This window comes from Neophocaena asiaeorientalis, unplaced genomic scaffold (assembly GCF_003031525.2).
Source record: "Neophocaena asiaeorientalis asiaeorientalis breed wild unplaced genomic scaffold, Neophocaena_asiaeorientalis_V1.1 scaffold680, whole genome shotgun sequence".
In the NCBI taxonomy this organism is placed as follows: domain Eukaryota; kingdom Metazoa; phylum Chordata; class Mammalia; order Artiodactyla; family Phocoenidae; genus Neophocaena; species Neophocaena asiaeorientalis.
In genome coordinates this window covers 75,787-87,356 of record NW_020171816.1, presented here as the reverse complement: position 1 = coordinate 87,356, position 11,570 = coordinate 75,787, and the positions used below count along the sequence as shown (strand labels likewise).

At 53.4% G+C, this 11,570-nt stretch overlaps 2 protein-coding genes across 2 annotated transcripts in view; both read left to right on the top strand.

Moving 5' to 3' along the window:
* The window catches only part of SEMA3F (semaphorin 3F), a 27,905-nt gene extending 26,932 nt beyond the window's left edge, over positions 1-973 (top strand). The window contains exon 21 of the mRNA XM_024737712.1: positions 901-973. Within this exon, the coding sequence (XP_024593480.1) occupies positions 901-973 (73 nt within the window). The remainder of the gene's footprint in view (positions 1-900) is intronic.
* A 4,954-nt stretch (positions 974-5,927) lies between these two features.
* Positions 5,928-11,063, top strand: GNAT1 (G protein subunit alpha transducin 1). Its single transcript, XM_024737694.1, has 9 exons — positions 5,928-6,164; positions 7,362-7,404; positions 7,511-7,652; positions 7,756-7,913; positions 7,999-8,127; positions 8,386-8,515; positions 8,809-8,962; positions 9,078-9,269; positions 9,803-11,063. Exons 1-8 carry the CDS (start codon positions 6,059-6,061, stop codon positions 9,266-9,268), a joined length of 1,053 nt encoding a protein of 350 aa, XP_024593462.1. The 5' UTR covers positions 5,928-6,058; the 3' UTR covers position 9,269; positions 9,803-11,063.
* The last annotated feature ends 507 nt before the right edge of the window (positions 11,064-11,570 follow it).

Here is an 11,570-nt window from a genome sequence, read left to right as displayed (position 1 = left end):
TTTAATATAAAAGATATATATATATATATATATATATATATAAAATATCTATATTCTATATACACCCTGCCCCTGCAAAGACAGTATTTATTGGTGGGTTGTAAATAGCCTGCCTCAGCGGCAGCATCATCCAAAACTTAGACCCATGCTGGTCAGAGACGGCAGAAAACGGAGCCCACCTAACCAGGCCCGGCCAGTTGGCCAGGCCAGGCCAGGACCACACAGTCCCCAGGCTCAGCTGGGAGTCTATCTGCTCGACAGCCACCGCCAGGATCTACAGGACACAGGGAAGGAGCAAGCTCTACCTGGATGGGGCACGGACTGTACACCTTCGCCCATGTTTGCTGGTGGCATACATGTAGATGCGAGGACTGCTTTGGAGACCGGGGGTGGGAGTAAGGGCTCAGATGCGCTCAGAGAAGGGAAGAAGGGGCTGGCACAGGATGCCGGCACCTGCCTGGGAGAGGGGCACTCAGTCAAGGCCAGCCCTTTCCTGGGTATTTATTCTCTATTTATTGGGGACAGGAGAAGAGGAGCCCTGCCTGGGTGGGGCAGCCCCTCCAGCCCCTCCTTCCCTCCCTGCCTGGCCATTCTACCTCCTCTTTGCTTTCTCCGTGCTGCTGTGATGCAGGGGCTGGGAGAAAAGCAGAGGGGCCAGGCTCAGGCAGCGCTGAGGGGAGAGGGGGTCATGGTGGAGGCCTGGGGCCTGCAGGGGCTCCCCAGGGCTCCCTTCTGCCCACCACTTCAGATGATGGGTGTAAATAGCTCTGGGGGGCAGTTGGGTAGGTGGATGGGGGCTCCTGGCAGCCCTCTGCTGTCCAGGCCACACCTGCCCTTGGGTTCCATCTTGCTAATAAACACTGGCTCTGGGACTGGACTTTGGCTTTCTCCTTGGCAAAGGAGGGAGGACGGGGGTTCAGCCCACACCCAGATTCTGTCCCTCCTGCCCCACCCCCCCACCAATGTGGCTTGACCACCAGTTCCCGCACGGTCTCTTTTGCAAGCGCAGCGTCCATTCACTTACTCAGTTGTTTGATCATTCGTTCACTTGCTTTCTCACCTGGCTTTGTGTCTTGCCAGGAACTCAGGACTCAGAATTGGCAAGACAAATCCACAGCCCTTACAGTTCAGCTGCCCCTGCCCTGGGAATCAACAAAATTCCCATTCTTCTGCATCCTTCCAGCCAGATCTCAGCAGAGGGTCCAGCACAAGCAAATGTCCAGAGGCGGGGAAGACCAGGATATGTGGGGAGCTGCTGGAGAGGAGGAAGTGAGGCTGGGGGCCCCAGGCCAAATTTAACGAGTCAAGCTCTGGCAGGGGAAGCCAATAGCTATGGAGGCACACGGATCCAGTGGGGCTTAGGGCCATACCTGGCAGGCAAGGGGAGCCAGGTGGCGATGGGGAGGCAGTGGAATGGTCCCACTTTAAGTAGACCCAATATGTAGAAAGGTTCTTGTTGGTTTAACAAACCTGGGCTCCTGCACCACCCCAACCCCCTGGGCAGTGTGTAGGGGCTGCAGAGACTCCCAGGGCCCACTTACAGCATGGTGGTGGGGTAGAGGATGAATGGGGCCTAAAGGTTGAAAGTGGCACAAATGAATGATCTGTTGCTCCTGGACAGATCTCCCCTCACCCAACAGGGTAGATGTTGAAGCCACCAGCTCACAGAGAAGGGAAGAAGGGGCTGGCACAGGATGCCAGTATCCACTTCCCACACGTTTAGGGACAGCCTTTGTGTGTGTGTGTGTGTGTGTGTGTGTGTGTGTGTGTGTGTGTGTGTGTGTGAATTTTTTTATTGAAGTATAGTTGATTTACAATGTGTTCATTTCTGCTGAAGAGCAAAGTGATTCAGTTATACAAATATATATTCTTTTTTTTTAATATTCATTTCCATTATGGTTTATCACAGAATATTGAATATATTTCCCTGTGCTATACAGTAGGACCTTGTTGTTTATCCATTCTGTATATAATAGTTTGCATCTGCTAACCCCGACCTCTCACTCCATCACTTTGCTGCTCCACTCCCCCTTGGCAACCACAAGTCTGTTCTGTATCTGTGAGTCTGTTTCTGTTTCATGGAAGTTCATTTGTGTCATATTTTAGATTCCACATATAAGTGGAATATGTCTCTTTCTGACTTAGTATTATAATCTCTAGTTCCATCCATGTTGCTGCAAATGGCATCATTTTGTTCCTTTTTATGGCTGAGTAGTATTCCAGTGTATATATGTTCCCCATCTTTATCCATTCATCTGTTGATGGACATTTAGGTTATTTCCATGTCTTGGCTATTGTGAATAGTGCTGCTATGAACATAGGGGTGCATGTATCTTTTTGAATTATAGGTTTGTACGGATATATGCCCAGGAACGGGATTGCTGGATCATATGGCAACTCTATTTTCAGTTTTTTGAGGAACCTCCATACTGTTTTCCATAGTGGCTGCACCAACTTGCATTTCCCCCAACAGTGTAGGAGGGTTCCCTTTTCTCCACACCCTCTCCAGCATTTGTTATTTGAGGACTTATTAATGATGGCCATTCGACCAATGTGAGGTGGCACCTCATTGCAGTTTTGATTTTCATTTCTCTAATAATTAGCAATGTTAAGTGTCTTTTCATGTGCCTGTTGGCCATCGGTATGTCTTAGCTGAAGAAATGTCTTTTTAGTTCCTCTGCCCATTTTTCAACTGGATTACTGGTTTTTTGTTGTTGTTGTTGAACTGCATGAGCTGTTTGTATATTTTGGAAGTTAAGCCCTTGCTGGTCTCATCGTTTGCAAATATCTTCTCCCATTCTGTAGGTTGTCTTTTTGTTTTGTTTATGGTTTCCTTTGTTGTGCAAAAGCTTTTATTTTTTAATTTTATTTATTTTTTTATACAGCACATTCTTATTAGTTATCTATTTTATACATATTAGTGTATACATATCAATCCCAATCTCCCAATTCATCCCACCACCCCCCGCCACTTTCCCCCTTGGTGTCTATACATCTTGTCTCTATTTCTCTACATCTTGTTCTCTACATCTTGTCTCTATTTCTGCCCTGCATACCAGTTCATCTGTACCATTTTTCTAGGTTCCACATATATGCGTTAATATACGATATTTTTCTCTTTCTGACTTATTTCACTCTGTATGACAGTCTCTAGATCCATCCTCTTTCATCAGTGTCTTATAGTTTTCTGAGTACAGGTCTTTTACCTCCTTAGGTAGGTTTATTCCTAGGTATTTTATCCTTTTTGTTGCAATGGTGAATATGATTGTTTCCTTAATTTCTTTCAGATTTTCATCATTAGTGTATAGGAATGCAAGAGTATATTTTGTTTATCTTCTCAAAGAACCAGCTTTTAGTTTTATTGATCTTTGCTATCGTTTTCTTTTTTTAAAAAAATTATTTACTTTTGGCTACTTTGGGTCTTTGTTGCTGTGCGTGGGCTTTCTCTAGCTGTGGTGAGCAGTGTCCACTCTTTTTTTGTTGTGGTGTGTGGGCTTCTCATTGCGGTGGCCTCTCTTTGTTGCAGAACACGGGCTCCAGGCGTGTGGGCTTCAGCAGTTGTGGCATGCGGGCTCAGCATTTGTGGCTCAGGGGCTCCAGAGCACAGGCTCAGCAGCTGTGGCGCATGGGCCCAGTTGCTCCGCAGCATGTGAGATCATCCCAGTCCAGGGCTCGAACCCATGTCCCCTGCGTTGGCAGGTGGATTCTTAACCACTGCGCCACCAGGGAAGTCCCTCTTTGTTTCTTTTCATTCTTTTTTCTTTATTCTGTTCCACAGCAGTGAATTCCACCATTCTGTCTTCCAGGTCACTTATCCGTTCTTCTGCCTCAGTTATTCTGCTATTGATTCCTTCCAGTGTATTTTTCATTTCAGTTATTGTATTGTTCATCTCTGTTTGTTTGTTCTTTAATTCTTCTAGGTGTTTGTTCTTTAATTCTTCTAGGTCTTTGTTAAACATTTCTTGCATCTTCTCGATCTTTGCCTCCAGTCTTTTTTCGAGGTCCTGGATCATCTTCACTATCATTATTCTGAATTCTTTTTCTGGAAGGTTGCCTATCTCCACTTCATTTAGTTGTTTTTCTGGGGTTTTATCTTGTTCCTTCATCTGGTACAAAGTCCTCTGCCTTTTCATTTTGTCTATCTTTCTGTGAATGTGGTTTTCCTTCCACAGGCTGCAGAATTGTAGTTCTTCTTCTGCTCTGCAAAAGCTTTTAAGTTTGATTAGGTCACCTTTGTTCATTTTTCCTTTTATTTCTATTCCTTTGGGAGACTGACCTGAGAAAATATTGGTACAATTTATGTCAGAATGTTTTGCCTATGTTCTCTTCTAGGAGTTTTATGGTGTTATGTTTAAGTCTTTAAGCCATTTTGAGTTTATTTTTGTGTATAGTGTAAGGGTGTGTTCTAACTTCATTGATTTACATGCACCTGTCCAGCTTTCCCAACACTAGGGACAGTCTTCAATGCTCAGTATCTGGGGCTCTGGCACCCCGGGTCCGCAAGAGTTGAGTCCTAAGACAGCCAGGTTTCCAGGAAGTTCAGCCAGGAGGGGGCCTTGAGAGCCCAGGATTTGGGTCTTCTGATGGGAGGTGGTAAATCTCCAGAGGCTGGAACTCAACATTACATGCTCAGTTGAACCACTTCCGCTCAGCAGCATATCCTGTCCCATCTAAACCCCCACAGAGACCTCTGACCCCTAAACTGAGGCAGGCGTGCCCTGGAGATACCCCTAGGCAGGTCCCAGATTACCGACAGGGGACAGAAGAAGAGTGAGGCTCATCTGCTCCTCCCCTGGGAACACCAGACCTGCTTCAGGACTCAGTTTTCCCATCTGATAACAGGCCTGCAAAACATTCCCTGGAAGAGCCTGGCCACCTCCGCAGGTCAGAGTGTTGCACCATGGGTACACGTAGACACAGGTATGTGCAAGTGTGCACACATACAGGCAGACACATGCATAAATGTACATGTACACAGGCAAGTGCACACACATGCACATATACATGCACTTATACATTCATGCGCACACACGCACACACGAACCCAGTTTAGCACAATAAAGTACACATACAAACACATCTGCACATGAAGAGAAATGCACAAAAGCACGTCCATGCACATGCACACACGGTACACAGGCAAACAGACACACACATGCATTCACAAAGGCATAAAAATGCATACATAAACACACAAGTATACATAGACAAACGTGTCATGTCATTGCCTTGCTTGGTGCCAGTAAAGTATACATGCACACACCCAGTACACGTAGCAGACCTGCACACCCACCCAAGTCCATTGGAATCATGGAGGCATGTAGAGGCCTTGACCAGGTCAGATCCAGACCTTGGTACAGGGCAAATGCAATGTCCACCTTTCCCTCTTGACTCCCTGCTGAGCATGGAGCCCTGGTTCAGAGTCACGAGCCCTTCTCAACTACGTCCTGCTGTGCGACCCTCTGAGCCTCCACTTCCTCATCAGTAAAATGATGTGGGTACCCATCCGCCAGGGCTGGTGTGAGCTAGGTAAGGAGCAATGCTAAGCCCAGTGCTGGGCAGGGGTCAGGTGCTCCTTGCATGCGTCTCCCTCTGCTCTCTGCTGCCAGGCCTACCCCCCAATGCCCCCACCCTGGAACTTGAGGCCCTCTCCTCCCCTTTCTGAGCCTGGATCCTATGGAACATGTCTCCCTGCTCTGGAGCAGGGCTGGACTACCTCCAGGGTCTCTCTCAGAGGGTTTGGGGAGCAGCGTACAGGGGGTGCAGAGTCAGCAGTTGAGGGATTGGGGCCATGCCAGCCTGATTAGGGCGGCTGGGGGCTGAGCTGGATTCACCTGTCCTTGTCTCTGATTGGCTCTTGGGTACCAACAACCCCCCAAATCCTACTAAGCAGCCCCAACAGGGCCTTCACAGGTCTGTGGACAGCCAGTTGATTGCCAGTTCTGAGGTCAGAAGGGTGTCTGGGGAGGCCAGAGGCTGGCCTGAGCCTGGCTCTGGGGATCCCCTGCATCCAGAAGAGCCAACTGACCACCCTGTTCCTTCACCTCCTGCCGGGACCATGGGGGCTGGGGCCAGCGCTGAGGAGAAGCACTCAAGGGAGCTGGAAAAGAAGCTGAAAGAAGATGCCGAGAAGGATGCTCGAACCGTGAAACTGCTGCTTCTGGGTAAGGGTGTGGGCTGCGGCGAGGCCACTGCTACTAGTCAGAGGCCCAGGGGCAGGCAGGTAGCCCTTCTGTGAAGTAGGTGTGACTTGGGAAACAGAATGAGCCTGAAATCTGGCAGGAAACAGAGTGGGAGCCCTGGCCAAGCCTTGACGAGTGATGCCTTGGCTCCCTAAGGCTGGGTATCCCACAGAACCCCTCTTCAGAGGGCCCAGCCTCAGGCAACCTCCCCTCCCAAGAAGGGTGTACCAATCTCACTTTTGTAGAGATGTGTGTACGAGGCCTAGTTTTGCCCTGGCTGTGCTCCCTCAAACACCAGCCTTTGGCTTGATGGGCCTGCTGGGCAGGGCTCGGAAACCAGGGGCCTCCTTGGGAGCCCCACAACAAGGCTGCTCCCTTGGGAAGGAGAAGGTCACAGTCCTCCTGAGAGTGGGCAGCCTCTAGGACCACCCAGATCCACAGACAATGACCCTCAGTTTCCAGAGCTTTATTGTTGACAGACCTGCAGAACAGTTAAAGAGGGTAGGGGGTACTAAGGCCCAGCCAGGAATAGGTAAAGCCATGTCCTTGGTCCCATGGGTAGTGAAGGGAGATGGGGCTGATCTGGTACCCCAAGGCCACTTCCTCCCCGCAAGGGAAGAAGGAGCTGCTTTGAGAGGGCAGTGCAGGCTCTACCCAGGCTCTCCAGGGTCCAGCCAGACAGCTGGATGTGGGCAGAAGGACCAAGCCAGAGTACCCCAGGGAAGAGAGAGAGGCTAAGCCAGAAATCCCATTAACTGTGCCCAACACCCGCATGAGAACAGGCTCAGAGGGGCTGTTAGCTCTGTCCTCTCCCCCAGCAAAAGGTGCTAATTCCCTCTGAGCCTCTTGGATACACTTCCTCCCACCACAGGTTAAAAGCAGGGGTTGACCTGGCTCAAATAATCCCATGCATGCAGTACCAGAATATTCCACAAGGCGGAGCTCCAGGTTTCTTTATTTTTGTCCTCAGAATAATAAAACTGAAAATACCAGGGTCTTGAAGGCTCCTCAGCACAGTCGAGGTTGTCGATTCCCCTCGTCAGCCCCCTTCTGTCACTCCGGACGTTTACGTTTTGCCGCCAGGGCATCATGACCTGACTTTGGGGGTTGGGGGCAAAACAGGTGTGATAGAGGCGGCAGTGCGGTCAGCGCGTCTCTGAGGTAGGGTTTCCATTCCAGGTGCCGGTGAGTCCGGGAAGAGTACCATTGTCAAGCAGATGAAGTGAGTGCCCCTGCCCTACCCGAGGCCCCTGGGGGTGGGCACACGCACGAGGTCTGTCCTTCCCCACCTACCCAAGAGGCGCTGACCCGGCTCCCCACGGCTGCAGGATCATCCACCAGGATGGGTACTCGCTGGAAGAGTGCCTCGAGTTCATTGCCATCATATATGGCAACACGCTACAGTCCATCTTGGCCATCGTGCGCGCCATGACCACGCTCAATATCCAGTATGGAGACTCTGCGCGCCAGGTGTGCCAAGAGACTAGCTGAACAGGGCTTCTGGAGACTCGAGGTGCGAGGCTGGGCCCAAGTCCATGGTCACCACCAACCACTCCCCTGCCCCCCCCCCCAGGACGATGCCAGGAAGCTGATGCACATGGCGGACACCATCGAGGAGGGCACGATGCCTAAGGAGATGTCAGACATCATCCAGCGGCTGTGGAAGGACTCGGGTATCCAGGCCTGTTTCGATCGCGCCTCAGAATACCAGCTCAACGACTCTGCTGGCTAGTGAGAGCACAGGCGGGGCGCGGGGCGGGCGGGGCCCTGCCACGCCCCTCCACCCAACCCTACCCACACCCCGGATCTCCCGCAGCTACCTCTCGGACCTAGAGCGCCTGGTAACCCCGGGCTACGTGCCCACTGAACAGGACGTGCTGCGCTCGCGTGTCAAGACCACTGGTATCATTGAGACGCAGTTCTCCTTCAAGGACCTCAACTTCCGGTACGACCCCGCGCCCTAGCTCTCGCTCTCCGGGGGCCTGCCCTTAAGTTCACTGCCTGAGGCCCTGTCTGATCCCAGAGGCCCCATCCCTACGAGAGACCCTGCCCCTTCTCGGACAACCCGCCCGCAGAAATGCCCGGCCCCTCCGGATGCCACTCCCATCTGGGTACCTCCCAGCCAGCATTAGGAAACCAGGGGATGCCTGTGGGCACGTCCAGGGGACTCGATGCGCCGGCTCAGGTTCCCACGGCCCCGCAGGATGTTCGATGTGGGCGGGCAGCGCTCAGAACGCAAGAAGTGGATCCACTGCTTCGAGGGTGTGACCTGCATCATCTTCATCGCGGCTCTCAGCGCCTACGACATGGTGCTTGTGGAGGACGACGAAGTGGTGAGTGCTCCAGCAGGGCCTGAGCGTTTGAGCCGGGAGGAGGAGAGCGGAAAGCAGAGACAGCGCTGCGGGCGCGGGGAGCATCTGAGAGAGGACATTCGACCCAGAGCCGTCTGAAGGAGGAGATGAGGCAGCCTGCTGCCCTGCTTAGGGGGGCGAACGGGGAGACGGTCTTGGAGCTGTCTGGGCAGGGCGGCCCCGGAGCCCAGAGAGCAGGGGTCTGCCCGCTGGCCGCAGCCAGGTGGGGGCGGCGGCCGCAGTCCCCGGTGCCCGACAGCCTCTGCCCTCCTCAGAACCGCATGCACGAGAGCCTGCACCTATTCAACAGTATCTGCAACCACCGCTACTTCGCCACCACGTCCATCGTGCTCTTCCTCAACAAGAAGGACGTCTTCTCGGAGAAGATAAAAAAGGCGCACCTCAGCATTTGCTTTCCGGACTACAATGGTGAGAACCTCGGCCCGCCGCCAGGCGGCGTCGCAAACCCACGATCTCGGCCTGCGCTCCTCCCGCCGCGGGGAGGATTTGCTACCGGGAGTGAGAGCTCCCCCTTCCTCGCCAGGGCCCAACACATATGAGGACGCGGGCAATTACATCAAGGTGCAATTCCTCGAGCTCAACATGAGACGCGACGTGAAGGAGATCTATTCCCACATGACGTGCGCCACCGACACACAGAACGTCAAGTTTGTCTTCGACGCTGTCACCGACATTATCATCAAGGAGAACCTCAAAGACTGCGGCCTCTTCTGAGGTGGCTCCTCGCGCGCAGGCCGGGATGCTCCCATGTCGTGCCTCTTGGTCTCAATACCCCAAGCCCCATCCCCTGCTCCCCATCCCACCCCTCCACTGCAGGCCCCTCCCCAGCTCTCCAGATCCACTCCACTGCCTGCCCTCTGGTCTTCTGAGGTGGCTCCTCGCGCGCAGGCCGGGATGCTCCCATGTCGTGCCTCTTGGTCTCAATACCCCAAGCCCCATCCCCTGCTCCCCATCCCACCCCTCGACTGCAGGCCCCTCCCCAGCTCTCCAGATCCACTCCACTGCCTGCCCTCTGGCTCCCAACTTCCAGACACTATTGCTTCCAGGCCCCACCCTGACTCCTCAGGCTCCACCCCATGGCCACAGGCCCCTCCCCTGGCTCACAAGCCCCACCCACTCAAGCTCTTTTGACCCCGCCCCAACCCCCAGGTGTCACTGCTTCCAAGCCCACCTCCACCTGTCTCTCAGTCTAAACCCAACTTTTTGGGCGCTTAGGAATGTTGACTCTGTTCCTTTTTCTCTTCACAGGTGCCTGGACTCATGCATTCCTGAGACCCTGTAGCCCTTGCCGCCTTGTAGCCCCAATCCGCATGACCCCTACCAGCCCCCCAGGACTCCTGGGCCCCAGCCTGTGGCCTCACCAGCCACAGATTCAAAACCCTAAGCCCTGTTAACCTTGAGGGACTTACCCTCCCCCATGGCTCCCAGGATTCCCTGGTCTCCCAGAGTCCGGTGCCCCCAGCCACCCCAGCACTGCCCTTCACGGCCTGGCTGCACTGGCCTCCAGGACCCACCACAGCCAGCCCCAGCTAGGAGCAAGCAGTACTTGGGGCAGCTACAGCTCACGGTGACTCAGCAGTACCCCACTGACCAATCTCCTGCTGCTCTCCTGCCCCAGGAGGCCCGTGATTCACCTGGTGGGTCTGGGTTCAGCAAACAGCCCTCCCTCCCAGAGTTTCATGAAGGGCAGGGGGGCAGGAAGGGAACCCTCCTCCAGGCAGGCCTGCTGCTTACCATCAGCCCATTCTAGCCTTACCACCTCCATGTGACAAGTCTGACACCCATCTGCCCAGTGGCCAGTGACTGCCCCACCCGGCAGCTTTAGGGGTCCAAAGTCCAAGCCAGCTCTGGCCTGTGAAACTCATACATAGACGAATTAGTGAGTGGGGGCAAGCCTGGGAGCTCCTGCTGCCAGGAAGAGACTCAAGCTGGACCCTTCCTCACATATCCTAACCCCTTCCCCCACAGGCTCTGCCCCCTCCATGCTTGGACACTGTATTCATGTCCTACTTACTTACACACCCACAGTACTCCAGGCCAGTCTGTTGAGGGAGGGTGCTGTTGACACCAGCTGTGGCCAATGGCTGAACTGTCCTAAGGGGTGGCTGGGAGCAGAGTCCGGCTCCCATCGATCAGCCCCAGGCAGGGGATTTGGGACAGGAAGGAGGCCCAGATTGTGCCCAGAGGGGTCTGCCTCAGGTAGGGTCATAAGCAAACCCAGGTGACCCTCTTGTCCCTGCCAGCAGCTTCTCTCATCCTTCCCATTCAGGGCCCATTCCCTGGTGGGAAAAGCTGAGATCCATGCCTGAACCATCAGTGACAAAGGCATCCGTGTCCCCACACCCCTGCTCCCTACTTCCTCATCAAGCACCAAGTCCTCGCTGATGCCCGTGGGATGGGGCCTGTGCTGTAGTCGAGGGCAAGGAGCATCCGTCTAACAAGGCCAGGGCATAATTTGCACTCCCTTCAGCTAGATACACAGACTCAGCAATAAATCTTTGCATCAGGCCCCAGCTGTCCTTTCTTGGGGGGAGGGGGAGAGTGTTAATGATCATGAGTCATGCAAATTTATTAAGTGCCCAGTGCTGGGCTGGACATGAGTGGGAAGGTGGTCCCTTCCAGGGAGAAGCACCTGACCTAACATGGCAGGGGACACTCTTGGGGGCATGGGATCAATTTGGGGTCTTGAGAGGGGTTGAGAGGGGGAAAGGAGCCATGGGAAATGTTCACAAGGACGATGTTGGATCAAGAGGGGGTTGTGAGGTGGAAGCTCATTCTGGCAGGGACTGTAGTGTGTATAAGGCCCAGGAACATGGGCTGGTGGACCACAGGAGTTCAGTGGAACAGGAGCAGGGAAGGGGAGACGGGGTGGGGAGACTGGGCAGGTGCCAAACGCCAGCCTAAGGGCCTGTGCTTCCTCCAGAAGATGATGGGTCCAGGAAGCCCTTGAAGCTAGAACATAATTGCAGGGCTGGGATTAGGGTGAGGCAAATGAGGCACTCACCTTAGGTATTAA

Bases quoted from the DNA above. Each gene is read 5' to 3' on its own strand.
- GNAT1 (XM_024737694.1), top strand. From the start codon at position 6,059: ATGGGGGCTGGGGCCAGCGCTGAGGAGAAGCACTCAAGGGAGCTGGAA. The intron at 7,405-7,510 runs GTGAGTGCCCCT...CCACGGCTGCAG, and splicing joins ACCATTGTCAAGCAGATGAA to GATCATCCACCAGGATGGGT. The intron at 7,914-7,998 runs GTGAGAGCACAG...GATCTCCCGCAG, and splicing joins CTCAACGACTCTGCTGGCTA to CTACCTCTCGGACCTAGAGC.